This window comes from Trypanosoma equiperdum, assembly GCF_001457755.1.
Source record: "Trypanosoma equiperdum strain OVI genome assembly, contig: ctg_1858, whole genome shotgun sequence".
NCBI classification, from domain to species: Eukaryota; Euglenozoa; class Kinetoplastea; order Trypanosomatida; family Trypanosomatidae; genus Trypanosoma; species Trypanosoma equiperdum.
This window is the reverse complement of record NW_027123902.1, coordinates 17,100-32,893: the sequence shown is the minus strand read 5'-3', so window position 1 is coordinate 32,893 and position 15,794 is coordinate 17,100. Positions and strand designations below refer to the sequence as shown.

At 49.7% G+C, this 15,794-nt stretch overlaps 10 protein-coding genes across 10 annotated transcripts; all 10 read left to right on the top strand.

Annotated features, from left to right (window-relative positions):
* Positions 1 to 80: 80 nt before the first annotated feature.
* On the top strand, positions 81 to 1,619 carry TEOVI_000644100 (cyclic nucleotide-binding domain containing protein, putative; the record flags this gene model as incomplete). Its single annotated transcript, XM_067223380.1, has 1 exon — positions 81 to 1,619. One exon carries the CDS (start codon positions 81 to 83, stop codon positions 1,617 to 1,619), a length of 1,539 nt encoding a protein of 512 aa, XP_067079481.1.
* Positions 1,620 to 2,119: 500 nt separating this feature from the next.
* On the top strand, positions 2,120 to 2,818 carry TEOVI_000644000 (uncharacterized protein; the record flags this gene model as incomplete). Its single annotated transcript, XM_067223379.1, has 1 exon — positions 2,120 to 2,818. The coding sequence occupies one exon, from the start codon at positions 2,120 to 2,122 to the stop codon at positions 2,816 to 2,818; it is 699 nt and encodes a 232-aa protein (XP_067079480.1).
* A 649-nt stretch (positions 2,819 to 3,467) lies between these two features.
* On the top strand, positions 3,468 to 3,833 carry TEOVI_000643900 (uncharacterized protein; the record flags this gene model as incomplete). The annotated part of the gene is made up of 1 exon (XM_067223378.1): positions 3,468 to 3,833. The coding sequence occupies one exon, from the start codon at positions 3,468 to 3,470 to the stop codon at positions 3,831 to 3,833; it is 366 nt and encodes a 121-aa protein (XP_067079479.1).
* A 1,013-nt stretch (positions 3,834 to 4,846) lies between these two features.
* TEOVI_000643800 (multidrug resistance protein A) lies at positions 4,847 to 9,592 on the top strand (the record flags this gene model as incomplete). The annotated part of the gene is made up of 1 exon (XM_067223377.1): positions 4,847 to 9,592. One exon carries the CDS (start codon positions 4,847 to 4,849, stop codon positions 9,590 to 9,592), a length of 4,746 nt encoding a protein of 1,581 aa, XP_067079478.1.
* Positions 9,593 to 10,612: 1,020 nt separating this feature from the next.
* Positions 10,613 to 10,927, top strand: TEOVI_000643700 (uncharacterized protein; the record flags this gene model as incomplete). The annotated part of the gene is made up of 1 exon (XM_067223376.1): positions 10,613 to 10,927. One exon carries the CDS (start codon positions 10,613 to 10,615, stop codon positions 10,925 to 10,927), a length of 315 nt encoding a protein of 104 aa, XP_067079477.1.
* A 451-nt stretch (positions 10,928 to 11,378) lies between these two features.
* On the top strand, positions 11,379 to 11,873 carry TEOVI_000643600 (uncharacterized protein; the record flags this gene model as incomplete). The annotated part of the gene is made up of 1 exon (XM_067223375.1): positions 11,379 to 11,873. The coding sequence occupies one exon, from the start codon at positions 11,379 to 11,381 to the stop codon at positions 11,871 to 11,873; it is 495 nt and encodes a 164-aa protein (XP_067079476.1).
* Positions 11,874 to 12,159: 286 nt separating this feature from the next.
* Positions 12,160 to 12,414, top strand: TEOVI_000643500 (uncharacterized protein; the record flags this gene model as incomplete). Its single annotated transcript, XM_067223374.1, has 1 exon — positions 12,160 to 12,414. One exon carries the CDS (start codon positions 12,160 to 12,162, stop codon positions 12,412 to 12,414), a length of 255 nt encoding a protein of 84 aa, XP_067079475.1.
* Positions 12,415 to 12,665: 251 nt separating this feature from the next.
* On the top strand, positions 12,666 to 13,235 carry TEOVI_000643400 (uncharacterized protein; the record flags this gene model as incomplete). The annotated part of the gene is made up of 1 exon (XM_067223373.1): positions 12,666 to 13,235. One exon carries the CDS (start codon positions 12,666 to 12,668, stop codon positions 13,233 to 13,235), a length of 570 nt encoding a protein of 189 aa, XP_067079474.1.
* A 437-nt stretch (positions 13,236 to 13,672) lies between these two features.
* Positions 13,673 to 14,242, top strand: TEOVI_000643300 (terbinafine resistance locus protein (yip1), putative; the record flags this gene model as incomplete). Its single annotated transcript, XM_067223372.1, has 1 exon — positions 13,673 to 14,242. One exon carries the CDS (start codon positions 13,673 to 13,675, stop codon positions 14,240 to 14,242), a length of 570 nt encoding a protein of 189 aa, XP_067079473.1.
* A 693-nt stretch (positions 14,243 to 14,935) lies between these two features.
* On the top strand, positions 14,936 to 15,742 carry TEOVI_000643200 (pteridine reductase; the record flags this gene model as incomplete). Its single annotated transcript, XM_067223371.1, has 1 exon — positions 14,936 to 15,742. One exon carries the CDS (start codon positions 14,936 to 14,938, stop codon positions 15,740 to 15,742), a length of 807 nt encoding a protein of 268 aa, XP_067079472.1.
* Between the last annotated feature and the right edge of the window lie 52 nt (positions 15,743 to 15,794).

The window sequence follows — 15,794 nt, the reverse complement described above, 5'->3', positions numbered from 1 at the left end:
TATATATATATATATATCGTTAGAGGAGGCCCCCCGTCTTGTAGTCGTTCTCTCGGTCCATCTATACTTGCCGTCAAAACATGTGGACTGTTTTTGCTCCAGATCAAAATCAACTGTATGCGCTGTATATGCATCGCTGCGGTGCGCATGGCGTTGGCAAGCCGAGTAGGGAGATGCTTGCATTACTCACGGAGGATGACAAGGCGTGGCAATCGCGAGTGACGGAAGAGGCCCATCAGCGCGGCGTAAAGGTAGAAGATCTACAGGAAATAGAGGGCGATACGGTGGAGCGCCAAAGAGAGCGTGAGTCGGTTACACCACTGGCATTTCATCGCGTGTTTCGGTTGACCCCTTTCATTGCAAATAACGAGAGGGACGGCTCAGCTGCCCGTATACATGTGGGAGCTCGTGGGTTGTTAGCTATATTAGACGTGGTTCGTGAGTTACCCTTCCTTGAAGTTCTTGACCTTTCGAACCTCACTTCACTGTTCCTCGCGGACACGTACCAGTATGACGGTGTGAAGGGGAACGATGTGATCTCTGCGTTGTGCTCAATAGCCGCGACGCATCCGTCACTTCGAGTGATTGATGTACGGGGCCAACCACTCGGAACGTTGGCTGCCCATCATTTTCTAGAGCTACTGAAAGAAAATACCCGTATTCAAGAGGTACACTATGATACCGATGCAGTTGCCTGCCACCTCGTTGCAGCCATTAACAAACAACAGGAAAAAAACGCTGCCACCCCTCGGCAGCCGCCGAAACTTCCGCAGGAACCTTCGGATATGATACGGCGTATGCCTTTTCTTGATCGTAAGACCGTTAAAGAACAGCAATTGCTGAGGCGCCTTGTGGAGTCGGAGACCGGCATAGGTGATGTGATGTCTGAGGAGGAGGTCAGCACGTTTGTGCTGTATGCTCGCACGATGTCCACAACGGAAGTTATTACGCGCAGTAGGGGACTACTCGGCGACGGCATTCACCTATTTCTGCTTAAATCTGGTGTCATCCGCGCCGCAGCTGAAGCGCGTGGCTTCGAGATGCGTCGTGGTGACTTTTTCGGTGATACACACGGTGACATACTCTTTAGTCAAAATCTTCTTCAAGAGGTTGAGCGTGGCGTGGTGTACGCCATTCCTATTGAACACTGTGGCGCACTGCGTGCTGTTTGGGCACGCCGTGTGGCTGCACACTATAGCACACTAAAATACAACACATTGCTTCAAGCAGTCGATGTGTGGACGAGGTTACGCACCTGCTGTTGTTCTGTGTCCCGCGTGTTCGAAGAAGGGGAGGAAGTTATTGCAAAGGGTGATCCCTTCAAGGGGCTGTTCCTCGTCGTCTCGGGTGTTTTTAGTGTTATTGGCTGTGCAGGTGCTCGAGTAGGTGGGAAGGAATTTACCGTCGGGGATGCCTTCGGTGAGGAGCCGCTATTGACTAGACGTGAATGCAGCTCTGTGACGATTGTTGCTGGCAAAAATGAAAGCAGCGGTGAGAACTGCTGTTTAGTTGTGGAGGGGTGTGCGGCTCGAATACTCTTCAATTACCTTCGGCCGGTGCTGCTGACGCTCGTCTCGGCATATTCCCAACATGAGGAACTGCAACCCGTCCAAAAGTGAGGCAAGCGCACCTCTTGATTGGTGTAGCCGGTGACTGTTGGGGCGGGTGGTGAGATGGAAGGGAGGGACATGTATATTTCTCGGCGTTTTTGTTTTCACTCCATGGATGAATGAAGCGTTTTTGTTGTTTATGCTTCGCTGCCTAAGATGCGTATTACCCCTCCCAGCGCGTGCAGGGGCTCGGGAATGAATTACGCGGCGCACGGTTTCTCCGCTGTCCGCTTTTTAATTATCTCTGGAGCCAGTCGTTCTCGTGGTTGCCTGTTTCTGTCGACCGCATTCCCGCTGACGGCGAAGGGGAATTGGGATATGTGTGGGTGGGTAATCTCGCCACAAGATGCGTATATGTAGCTGTGAAGTCTTTTTTTCAGATTTGGATCGTGAGTAATTTGAGAAAATTCCTGGTATTTAACTTTAACCTCTCCCCGTTTGCGAATCTCACGTTTGCCCCTTATCCCGTTTGTACCCCATTTTTTTTTTTGTTGCTGAGGCCGCACATCATGGCTTGTGGTGCGATTGTGCTCTTACAAGACTCGTGCAGTGCCATTGCCGTACTTGAGGAGGTGCGCAAGCATGTCAGAATGAGGGGTAACGAAGCTGAGGCGATATGCAGCAACATCAACGACTACGTGTACCATTCTCTAGCCGCACAGGCAACATTTGTGTTAGGTGAAACGGAGGTGCCGCGCATGTTGGCGCGCGCAGGCGTTGGCGAGTTGCAAGCATACACAATTAACTGTAGTGGTGGTAAAGCGGAGCTGTGTCTTTTCTGCGTGGGCACTTCTTCCACAGTCTTGCCATGTTTTGTTGCGTTACCCTCGTCGCGTGGTCGCGTATTTTTGGACATGTGTTTGACCTGGGCGTTTCGTGCGCATTATGAGCAGGCGCGCCAATGCGCCTCACGCTTTAAATTAGCGTTGCTCCAGACAATTGGTGGTGGATGGGCATCACTTCGTCGCGTGGATAAAGCGCTGCGGTGCGCTTTGCTTCTTCGTGAAACCGCCGCGGAGCTTAATGACGCTGTGACGGAGCGAAAGTCCCGCGTGTTTGTTGGCTGGGCTCTTTTGTGGAGCGGAGATGTGCGGCAAGCGGTTACCATATTTGAGCAAGAATGCAAGGAGGCGCGATGTGAAGGCGACACCGCGCAGGAACGGAGGTGTGTGGCAGCTTTACATTACGTGCGTCACAACGCGTTCTAAGCACAGGTGAAGGAAGCAGGGGCAGCGTGGAGAGTCCTTCACCCTTCGCCTAACAGCGAATGTTGTTGCGGTGAGAGCACTAATGACGCCTCAGAGGGACATTGGAAGCACAGTTGCTTTCTAGCGAGGTGGTGGTGGTGATGCTGGTAAATGTTAAGAAGCGGAGAGGGAGAGAGTTGCTCGTGCATGTTGCCAGTGGTAATGTTCCACTGTCATCGGTCGTGAAGTCTTGCATTTCTTTGGCCGAACGTGATCTCAGTGGGATAATGGTTGTTATGGAGAGATATGCACTTGGTTGCGGCTGCCGTATTGGTTGTCTTCAGTGTACTCTCGTTGCTGATGTCTGCACGGCGGGTAGCTCAATATGATAACTGATGTGTGAGGAAGAGAGGAGATAAGTTAAGCGCTGAGACCTTTTCTGTTCGAGGTAATTCTCCTCTATTATTTTGTTCGACTCTTTGATTGCAAGTGCTAGCTCAGTAGGACAGCATCTTCCTCAAAGGAATCAAGAGAAACGCGGTGAAGGCGCGCGGGACGGCGTGAAACGACACCTAGTTGCACTTCCTAAAGTGCCGACCTCCGTGTGTGTTTAGTCTCAAATAAACCGAGTAAACGACCGAGAAACGGCAGAGCTGGTATTTGCACGTAAATGACATGTAATGTGACGCCAGAGCAGGAGCTACAAGTGCTGCAGATGATATTGAAACTTTGTGCTGCAGGTGCTGAAGAGTCTGGTGAAAAGTTTCGCCTTAAAGTTCGAAAGGCTCTGCAAGAGTCAGCAAATGACGAGGCAGCCATTGAAGCAGTAGCATCACTGTTACGTCACTACGGAAAGGTGCTGAAGAAGCTCGATGGCTCTTACGAAAAGGAACGTGAGTTGAAGCGGCTCCGATCCGAACGTGGGGCTTTGCGAGCATCTCGGTTTGTGGATGATCAAGCGGAGAGCGGGGACGAGGACGAGGACGAAGATGTAAGTGGGGATGAGGAGGTCGAGGACGTCGAGGTGGAAACATAGGAATGTGAGTGGTAATGAAATGGTGAAATGGGTGTGAAGGGATATTGAAGATAGGACGCAGAGGCGCTTGCAGTGGGCGACCCACAGCTACGTTCCCCCGTGACCAACATTCTTTCACTTTTGCTTTAAAGAAGGAATGCGTTACATATTAGAGGCTCTTATCGATGTACAGAAAAAGGGGTATCACTTGCAACTTATCATTGGCCCGTACGGTGGAAACGAAGCCTACTGTGAAATTGGAGAAACGTTAAGCGCGTGTGCGTACGCCGCACGCCGCACGAGTGGTTGTGTGTCATGCAGAGACTCGAAAAACAACTCGTGTAGGTTCCGGTAGTGGCGGCAATAAGCTACTTCTCCTCTGATAGGCAGTGTTTTCCCGTCGTCGGACCACCTTAATACCCCAGATGTGCATCACCAATTTCTTCTGTTCGCTAAACTGGAGATACCTTACGAAAGGCAAATTCTGTTCACCTGCGCTAAACAGTACTTGTAATGATGCTGACCCCACTTTGAGGCGGTGAGGGGAGTGAGAGCAATACGTCCTGCATTTGTGTGCAGTTTCCCCTCTCGTATATCAGTCTATGGATAGTTGCGGGGTGCACTCTCTTTGGACTCACATGCCGATGCAGCACTCCCCAGCTGTTGTTGTTGTTTCGCATCCCCGTCGCATGGCGCGCCAACGTTTTTGTTTGCTTGTCATCAACGTGGGTCTCTTCCATTTCATTGGCGGAGGAACGATACGATTCTCGTATAAACTAATATGCTCTTCGTTCTTTTATTTCTCGTATTATCATTATTATTATTATTGATTTTTTGGAGACACAACTCGCTGTAGTAAAGAAGTAACTGAGGAAAAGGAAGAAAGAGGAAGCGTATACTTCTTTTGGGGCGTCCTGACTACTTTCCGTTTGCCCATCAACTAGCAAAAAAAAATATTGAAGCATCCATTGATTATCATTGTTTGCTCGTTAGGCAATTGCGTCGGAAGTTTGTGAAGTCGACCGCCTGTGCATATGACCCCCAATAAAACACCTGTGGGTGACATCAAGCTAGACGATAACACTGAGACCAATTATCCGATCAATACGTCTGGCGGGGAGCCAACTGAGAATCACGCAGACACCGACCTCGACACACAATACAAGATACATGAGTATGATACTCGACATGCAGAGTTGAAGCAACGGCTGATGCAAATATGGGGTGATGATGTTGAGTATGTTGCTCGGGGTGAGGAGAATGCGAATTGGCTTCAGAAGATAACGTACACATGGGTAAAGAAGTACATCCGCACGGCCGTCAAAGAAGAGTTAACGTTGGAGGGCCTTCCCACAGCTCAAAGTGATCACAGAGCACATAAATGCGGTCGGCAACTTTCAGCCGTAACGGCCGAAAGCTACTACCGCCGCCATCTGTGGGATCCCATTGTGGGGGCTGGGGTTTCGAGGAGAGGAGATTCTCAGAGCCGTGGGACGCTACGATGGGTTGGTGTACTTCAGTCAGGCCGATACAAAGAGGTAATGGCCGCAGTGACCTGGCAAACACCACCCCTGCAGCGGCTTTCCGAGCACGAGAATGGTGTGTCACCTTTCTTTAGCGGCGCGGTACACGGTGAAGTGCTTTTTCCTCCGGAAGCAAGTAACAACTCCACAATGGAGAAACCGGAGGATTTGCAGCTGCTCGGTTGTGGGTCGGTCTCAGCTAACGTTGTGGATCAACTCGCATTCCCTGGGCGAATATCAGCTGCACGCAACCTTTTCAATGCAAAACGGGGAATCATACTATGGCAGTTTCCTCTCAGAGTCCTTGGTGACCTGCTAACCCTCACTGTTCCGTTGATTTTAAAGGAATACGTCCGATACCTCGATGCCCCTTCACACACGTGGGGGAGAGGCATGCTTCTTGCCTTCGGCCTATTCGTGGCTCACTGTGTGCAATCCGTTGTGTTACACTGGTTCTACCACATGGGCATAAAGGGCGGACTGTGCTGGCGGAGCGCCCTGTCGGCTGTCATACTGGAGAAGTGTTTCGTTATATCTCCCAAGGCGTTAGCTCTTCCAGAGATGAACACAGGGCGTATCCTTAACATGCTGACTACTGATGTGGAGCGTGCCAACGAGTTCGTGCAGTTATGCTTGTACCTATGGAGCTCACCCGTCATATTCATTGCGTCGACATTTCTCTTGTACAGTTTGGTTGGGTGGAGCGCACTGGTTACTGTTGTGGTTCTCCCACTAACATTGACCCTAAATGGATACATCGTACGGCAAGCCATGAAAATACAGCGGAAAATTATGAAAGTTGCCGACTCTCGCGTGAAGGCCACTAACGAATTTATTTCTGGTATTCGCATTGTGAAATTCATGGCATGGGAACCTTCCTTCATCGCGGCCATTGAGAAGCAAAGGGACACGGAGCTGAGGTACCTCAGGCGGCTGCAGCGGTGCCACACACTTACGTCCTTCCTTAACAATGCGATGCCACCGCTTACGATCGCCATCGTGTTTGTTACGTACCATCTTCTCGGTAACAAGCTCACACCTGAAGTCGTTTTCCCAACACTGATGCTTCTTTCAGTGATACGCATGCCATTCCTGTTGCTCCCCATGACGTTGAGGACCGTCACGCAGTTTGTCATTTCAATGAAACGTGTTTCTGTCTTCCTCGAGTGCGAGAACACCGTGAAGGGTGTGGGTGACGTTACTGAACTTCTTGCCACACAGAAGAACGCCCCTCCGTGCTGGTGCGAAGCCGCTGCCGTGTTTGACAACGCGGAGGTAACAGCGCTCTTTCCAGTAAAACTACCGCGTATTCCCACCGTCGTTACCTCACTTTGTGGTCGTATAATGGCGCGGCTATGCTGCTGTGGAGCATGCCAACCTAAACGGCATTCACTTTCACCTCTGGAGGTGATTGACAGCGAGGATGAGGGAGAAGGCTCCGCACAAGCAGGGAACGAAAAGCCTCCGGGGCGACCCGGAGGTAACCAGAAACAACCGTCGCCTGAAGAAACTCCACGAGGCGTCAATAAAAAGGTTGGAGAAGCGCGCTACCAGCTAAGGCCGAAAAAACTCCTTAGAGACATTAGCATTGAGGTGCCAAAGGGAAAACTTACTGTTGTGCTTGGTGCCACGGGAAGTGGTAAGTCAACACTACTAGAGACGCTGTTGGGTAACTTTGAGGTGACGCATGGCAGTGTGTTAGCAGCGAAGAGCTTTGCATACGTTCCACAACAACCGTGGATCATGAATGCAACGCTACGCGACAACATCCTTTTTTTTACTCCGGAAAACGAAGAACGACTGCATAAAGCCGTGCGTGTGTGCCAACTGGAGGCAGATTTGCAGCAGCTCCCTGCCGGGATGGAAACAGAAATTGGAGAAAAAGGAATCAACCTGAGCGGCGGTCAAAAGGCGCGGGTAAGTCTTGCTCGCGCAGTATACGCTGACCGCGACTTTTATATACTGGATGATCCTCTTTCCGCACTCGATGCGCATGTGGGCGAACTAATCGTACGGGATTTGATTCTGGGCCATTTGGCATGTAAGACTCGGGTGCTGGCGACACATCAGTTGCATGTCTTACCACACGCTGATTTTGTGGTTGCCATGGAGGATGGCACCGTGAAATTCGCTGGGGAGAGCAAGGACTTTATGCGATCACCTTTATGCAAAAAGCTTGCTGCTGAGGGCTGTGAGAGAAAACACGAGGGATCAAGTGACAGGGAGGTAGACGAAAGTGATATACTGGATGGCAAGCCGGTACACTCGAATGGCAACGAGCCCACGCAAGATGGTGGAAATGAGGGTGGTGAAAAGAAGAATACGGAGGCTGTGGATGGACGGCTCACCCTGATGGAAGAGAAAGCTGTTGGGTCTGTGCCGTGGAAAACATACAAGAGGTATGTTGGTGCATGTGGCGGCGGATGCAAAGCTTTGTTGGTTATTTTTACCTACTTCTTCACAGAGTTACTTACCGTAGCAGCTAATCTGTGGTTGTCTATGTGGTCTACTAATAAGTTCAAACTTGATGAAACAACGAATTTGTACGTGTACTTGGGCATTGTTATCGCTGGGACTATTTCCGTACCACTGCGCTACACAACGACGTTTGGTTCGATGCGCCACGGATCACGTACCCTCCACAGGTTTCTTCTACGATCTATTTCCACTGGAAAAATGTCATTCTTCGATACGACACCTCTGGGCCGCATTGTAAACCGATTCAGCCGTGATATTGACCGGCTTGACAACTCACTTCCAATGACGTTCATATTTTTGATGCAGGTGACATTTTCGATTATATCGGCGATAGCGGTGTATATCGGATCACAACCCTACGTCCTTGTTGCCCTAATCCCAGTCTGCTACGTATACTATAGGCTAACTTTGTTCTACAGTGCCTCCAACAGGGAAATCCGGCGTGTTGGAAGCACCGCAAAGGCGCCCTTAATGTCATTAGTGGGTGAAGCGCTTGTCGGCTCTAGCACGATATCGGCATATGGTTGTCAGACTGCGATTATGAAGAAAGCACTAGAGTACATCGACCTTGTCTACGCCTCCTCACTTCTAGAGAATGCAGCAAATCGGTGGATTGGCTTGCGTGTGGAGTTTCTGAATACTGTGGTTATTCTGGTCATCGCTCTTACTGGTGTCATTGGAGCGATGTTGGGTGTTGATTCACACGACATTGCCCTCGTGTCTCTCAGTCTTACAATGGCGCTGATGACAACAGCTGCTCTGAACTGGCTCGTGCGTATGTGCGGTTCGATGGAGGCTGATATGAATAGCGTTGAGCGTATCCTATACTATACAGACAACATTGAGAACGAGGACATGCCTGAACTAGACGAACTCGTTCGGGCGGCGAAGAAAGCGGAGGAAACGACACCGAGACCAAAAGCGTCAAGTGCCACGACGACTGCGGTACATGTGCCAGTAAATGGTCCAGTCGAAAGAAACGTAGTACCAGGCTGGGTGGAGTTTCGTGATGTGGACCTGCGCTACCGTGACGGGTTGCCGCTTGTGTTGAACAAAGTCTCTTTTCGTGTGAACCCTGGGCAGAAGGTGGGCATCGTTGGCCGCACTGGGAGTGGCAAGTCGACCCTGCTGCTCACTTTTATGAGGATGGTTGATACGTGTGGTGGTGAGATTATTGTTTCTGGCCGCCCAATAGCATCGTATGGACTGCGCGAGTTGCGTCAGCTGTTCTCAATGATCCCACAAGATCCGGTGCTGTTCGATGGGACGGTGGCATCCAACCTCGATCCCTTCAGCCAGGCTACACCAGAAGAGGTGTGGCGCGCACTGGAGTTGGTGGGAATGCGTGGACACGTGGCTGCGGAGAGTGGTGGTATTGAAGCTCGTGTGCAGGAAGGAGGTTTGAACTACAGCGTTGGCCAACGTCAGCTTCTTTGCCTTGCCCGTGCCCTACTGAAGCGTGACAGTGCCTTCATTCTCATGGACGAGGCAACCGCTAATATTGATCACGCACTTGACAAGCAGATCCAGAACACCGTGAGGACTGCCTTCGCTAACCATACTGTTATAACAATTGCCCACAGACTTCACACTGTGGCGCAGTATGATAAGATCATTGTCATGGATAATGGCGTGGTTGCCGAGTGTGGTGCCCCCCGTGACCTTGCCTTGAGCACCTCTTCGAAGTTCAGGGAGCTGCTCAACTCTCTAGGGACTAATGAAGTGAAAAATTTCATGGCAGTTGTGGAAGGGGCCGCTGCTTCACGTAGCAGCGGGTAGCACATGATTAACTTCTCCTTTCTTATACTCCTTTTGGACGTAAAGGTGGGGCATGTGCATCTAATTTCCACCCGAATGTTCTCTCTACACCTGTCTGTGTATGCGTGTGCTTTGAACTCCTGATTCAAATGAGTGTGGAACCAAGGAGTCCCATCCAACTCTTTGCTGGTCAGTGTGTCCGGCGTTTCGTCCTCCACAGATATTTCTTACTCCTTCTTGCTCATTGCTTATATTTAGGTTCATATTTCCTGTGTTGGGTGGCATTACGTGTTTGCCTGTACTGTACCAGGGTGTGCAGAGACGAATGGGGCTTCTGTTGATAGCGCTCTCGGTGCGGAGATGAGTCCGCACCTGTTATATTTCCTCTTATATTATGTGTAGCACGTAGAACAGACGAATGATTCAACGTATTGTTATAATGGTTTCCATGACTTGTTGTATTCCTGATTATTATTATTATTATTATTTTTAGATTAACCTTGACGTGTGCATGCGCCTCTGTCGTTCTCCCGGGCCTGCAGTGCATTAGCTTCTGCACCCTCCGTTTTTTTCTTTTTAGCGCACAGATCTTCCAATGTCACGCCGTTTCCGCCTATTTTTTTTTTTTAACTGCCGCCGCCACTACTGTTATATATATATATATATATTTCTCGTGGCCGCAGGTCATGTGTGTGAACGTAACGATGTTAAAATTTTTTTCTGCTACAGGAAACTTAGCGAGACATTTAAAAATATATATGTATATATTTTGACACACACGGCAAGAAAGTCGGTTGTCGCGTAAAGCGTTGGTCACCACTAGCGGACGGATGAAAAGGACGGAAGCAGGCTTTACAAACTGCCGCTCCAGCTGACTTTTATGTTTTTCATTTCCCCTTTCCTTCCCCCTTGTCCCTTCTTCAGCTTTCTATTGTTTCAATGAACTCTTTTTTTTTTCTTTTTTTTTCAGTTTTCCTCCCCTGACTCTCCTTCTCTTCTTCCCATTCGCAACATATCAGTGTGGTTTTAACAACCGCGAAGATGAGGCGATGTGCTTGTAAGATGACGGCGTCATGGTTACTTATCTACAGGCACGGTGCACGGCGTCCATTCGGCAATGCCCCCAACCGCGTTCGTCCCGTTGAAACCCCGTGTGATTTCTCCAGTTGGCAAAGTAGTCGCGAGGTGAGTGGTTTTTTGGTCATCGTGGCGGTTTTTGCAGTACCTGTGTGGTTCATTGTTCTTTCTGGAACACAGGAGGAACGTAAAAGAGAAGTTGTGCTTGAGTGGGCGCGGAAGCAGGCGGAGCGACATGGACACGAGAGCAATAATAGTGGTGCTGAAGAAAAGGTGTGAGGAGGAGCAACTGCTAGCTTGTATTCTTATGCGTGTTGTTGTGACTTCGCGCGAATGGAAACACTCTGGCTGTTTTCCTTTTCTGATGTTGGAGTGGCTCGTATTCGCAGTGTTGTGGGAGCCATAACGACCCCCCCCCCCATGCCTCGGGGAGTTGCCTCTCCCCTCATATTCCTTCGTTGTCCCTCTGCACTGTTTTTACGCATCGTGGTTTTTGGCTGTTGTCAATTATAACTGATCCTAATTTCTTCCCGCTTCTCACTCCTTTACCGTTTTCAATCCACTCTTTGCATACAGTTGGAGACAGGGCGGTGGCGTTTAACCTTGCACTTCACCTTCTTATTTAGGTGGGTTCTTCCAGCCGTCACCACCCGTGGGCTGAAGGCCACAGAGGCTGCATCTCGACGCAGGAAGAAACGCAACGATTAACGCTAGTTGGAAGCACCGAGTGATGCGACGCCGTGGGTCCACACTTTTCTGTGAGGGTGCAGTTTTAACGTGGAGGCGCTCTTTTGCTCGGGGCCGGCCGTACACACCACTCGGTACTGTACAGGACTTCACATCTTCTCCACACCACGCACAACTCGCGGAGAAGCAGCGCGAGTTGGACCGGATGTGTGGCCGGCCGCCCTCACATCTTTACGAAGGGCCCACCATCACAACCCCTCACGGGGCCCGGCCACTCTTCGAGCGAGACATGCGCGACGACCCGCGAAATGACGAGCTGCCGGAGCATTACGTGGCGGCGCAGCAGCGGATGGCGGTGTTACAAAGTGACAGCTATGGAGAATCAATACGTGGAGTGGTGGCACCGCCGCCTCCTCTGGGGGAGTTTGATGCGGTAAGGGCATATCAAACGCCGCGGGTGGAACTTGGGACGGTTTGGTGGACTGCCATGGCGACGATTGTATTGATATTTTTGCTGATGGTGAGATATGGACATTAAGCGGGGGTGTCTGCGGAATAAAGCGCATGAAGGTGTTTGGCTGCCCTACTATGTACACACATTTGTGGATATGTGCTGTACCGTATTATCTTTCTTTGCGTTATGCTGTAACTTGCTACTGTTAAACGGGGCCCCACTGTTGCTGTTGTGCAAGCGCCTGCTAACGCGTTTCGCCTTTTGACCATCGGTTGTCTTAATCTGCATTCTGCGGTTTGTTTCTCCCCCTGTGAGGTGTAGCAAACATTGACGCCGCAACTGTGGTCTTTGGCGTGTTACGCAAAGAAAAATGACTCGAATACCTGGGGTCATCACATCATTGTCGCAAGGCAAATGTTTATCGTTCGCATCTGCCGTTCATTACTCTACCACAACTACTCCCGTGCTCCAGAGTAAATTGACTCTAAGCCAGAAGCGGCTCCGCCCGAAACGGAAGCCAAAACTTGGGCCCTCCGTGCCACTCTGCATTCTGATCCTACTAGGCGCATCATACATGACGTACACCACGCGAAAGTCGTCCAACGACGACAGGATGTTTCGGTGAGACGCAACAGTGAGTGGATAGTCCGTTTCGTTAATTCGGTTGACACGGGTGGTTTAAAGGAATGGAGGGTAAAAGCTGTAGGATGGTCGTAAGCAGGCTGTAGCATGATGAGGGCTCATATATATATATATGTTGTATGCATATTGTATATATTCGTCGAATATTGGTGCCCCATTGCCCCATCCGCCTTTTTTCTCTCCTCTTGCATTTTGTGTTTGGGTGAGATATTGCCCTGGTTTTAGTAGTAACCGATGAGGCAATGCAGCAGAACAATAAACGGATTGGGGGTATCTTGTTTCAGCCCGTGTATGTGGAAGGAATGCACTTCACGTAGAGGCAAACACACGATTGCAAAAGGAAAGCAGGTGATTACAGAAGAAAGGGAAGTGAGGAGAGAACCAACAGCTTCCAAGGCTAATTTGCCTCTCCGGGAAGCGTCTTACATAACTCGCAGCGTGAAGCGGTTTCTCACCACATCGTCCAGAGACCGGTGGAACCGACGAGATGTGATTTGTCCAAGACAATACGCACGGGAGTATCGAAATCGTTTCCAGAAGGTAAATGATGCCTTTCACAGTGCCGGAAAGAAGGGAAGAATGTACTCATTTGAAGCTATAACGCTTCAGTTCAGTGGTGTGGAGTGGTCCTACTTAATTCTCCCTGCAACCTTGGCACTGTTTGTCATTGTTTTTATCGGTATTGTTGAGAGAAGGCGGCGGGGAGGGGAACTGTTGGTGCTTCAGCAGCAGGTGGAAGCATGGGCTGCAGAGAGAAGCAGAAGCGACCCGTACCTAGAAACAGTTGGGAGTACAAGAGGATGATACTCTCGTCTGCTTGTTTACTCACTCACTCACATCTTTAAAAACACTTTCCTTTTTTGTCTCTTCTTGGACTTTCAACCTTACCCATAACTTTCTGTTCGTAATATTTATCCTTTTTTTTGCTCCCACGGTTTCAACAGTCATAAGCGGTGCGGAAGGGAGAAGTTTAAGAAGAATTAGATAGCAAAAAGGAAGGAGTGAAAGTTTGCATTAGCAAACAGGCAAACAAAATAGACGATTAGGTCCAATTTTTACGCGTAAAGCAGTACGGGAAAGAGGAAATTTGAAAAGGGAATAAGAGTTATCGACGGTAGTGGCAAAAGCACAGGCGGCGCGACGACACACGCTTACATATACATATTTATTTATTTATTTGCAAACGGTGAAAAATCTAAAAGAGGGCAGGAGAGAAGAATAAAAAGAAGAGGAAGGGGATTATGTCACAGCAGGTTGGAGAGGTTCCTTCACCGTATGCCCACTCCACGCTGGACGAACCCGTCCTTGAGACCATCAAGCGGGACTTCTTTGCTATTGGACGAAAGCTGCTTGCCGTTCTCATCCCTCCGTTGGGATCGAAGAGTGACTTGCGGGACTGGGAGCTCTGGGGACCCTTGTTGTTCTCCTTAACACTTGCCATTATATTGGCTTTATCCGCTGGGGAGCATCAGGGGGGGCTCATATTCTCTGCTGTGTTTGTGCTCGTTTGGGTGGGTGCCGCGCTCGTAACACTCAACGCGAAATTTCTAGGCAGTCCCATCTCCTTTTTCCAAACGGTATGTGTGATGGGTTACTGCATGGCACCACTTTGTGTTGGTGCTATCATTGGTGTGTTGATTCCAAGCTTTTGGGTTTCATTGGTTGTTTCGTCCTTTGTGTGGGTTTGGTGTTGCTGGGCCGCGCTGTGCTCCTTCCGCGGTTGTGTCTCGCCTGATCGCGAAATGCTAGTTGTATACCCTGTTGGTCTCTTTTATCTTTTCATGACCTGGATGGTGATGGTTGGATCTTAGCTGGTGATTGTGTGCGTGTGTCTGTGTCTCTGTGTAACGAAGGTGATTGAATCACGTAGGGGATCGAGACGAAAGAAGAAAACAAAGGGGATAGAAGCTGGGGAGAATGTGTAAGGATGGAGGGGGAGAGGGGGGAAATGGTACCAAAATAAAATGTTGCTATACGGAATGTGAGAAAAGGGATGTTCTCTTTTCCTTTGTCCTCTTTGCTTCGCTATTGCTTGCGAACACCTCTACTTCGCTAAATGCCCTCATCTGGTCATTCATTTCGTTGACTTAACCTCAGTAACCATATATCATTTTTGTATTCGTGTGCTACCTCTCACCAAAGAGTTGTTGTTGGTGCGGTTTCTACTTTGCTTCCTTTTTGTGCTTTCGGTTTTTTTGAACATGTATTGCACTGAATATAAATTCCCTTGTTTCCGACACACACACACAATTAAACTCGTGCTGCTACACCTACGCGAGTGCAACGGTGTGCATCCACCCCAGTTTTACAGAAGAATGTATGAGTGGGTTGGTTCTGTTGTTATATTCTCACCTACTATTATTTTCGCTCCTATACACGACCCCTATTTGGAAGGTGGAGAGAAGTGGCGCATAAATAATATCGTTCAAGGAGCCAGTATCTCTGTGGCTGTAAAAAAGAAGAGAAAAAGTCCAACATACCCCTTATTCCGACTCAAAGGCGTAATGGAAGCTCCGGCTGCAGTTGTCACCGGGGCAGCGAAGCGCATCGGGCGGGCGATTGCCGTGAAGCTCCACCAAACAGGCTACCGTGTTGTGATTCACTACCACAATTCTGCTGAAGCTGCGGTGAGCCTCGCAGACGAGCTGAACAAGGAGCGCAGCAACACAGCTGTGGTGTGTCAGGCTGACCTCACAAACAGTAATGTGTTGCCTGCGAGCTGCGAGGAAATTATAAACAGCTGTTTCCGTGCCTTCGGCCGCTGCGACGTGCTGGTCAACAATGCCTCAGCATTCTATCCGACACCACTCGTTCAAGGGGACCATGAGGATAATTCAAATGGAAAAACAGTCGAAACGCAGGTGGCAGAGCTGATTGGCACAAACGCCATCGCACCGTTCCTACTAACAATGTCGTTCGCCCAAAGGCAAAAGGGTACAAACCCGAACTGTACGTCGTCGAATCTTTCCATTGTGAATCTCTGCGATGCCATGGTGGATCAGCCATGCATGGCCTTCTCCCTGTACAACATGGGTAAACACGCATTGGTTGGTCTGACGCAGTCGGCAGCGCTGGAGTTGGCCCCTTACGGCATTCGTGTTAACGGTGTGGCACCCGGCGTGTCCCTCCTTCCAGTTGCTATGGGAGAGGAGGAAAAGGATAAATGGCGGCGAAAGGTTCCTTTGGGACGACGTGAGGCATCAGCAGAACAAATCGCAGATGCTGTCATATTTTTGGTATCTGGAAGCGCGCAGTACATCACCGGTTCCATCATCAAAGTGGACGGTGGGTTAAGCCTTGTGCATGCCTAACAAAAAAGAATTTAAATGTCGTAAGGGAGAGTCATGTGTAAACGTTTATAGC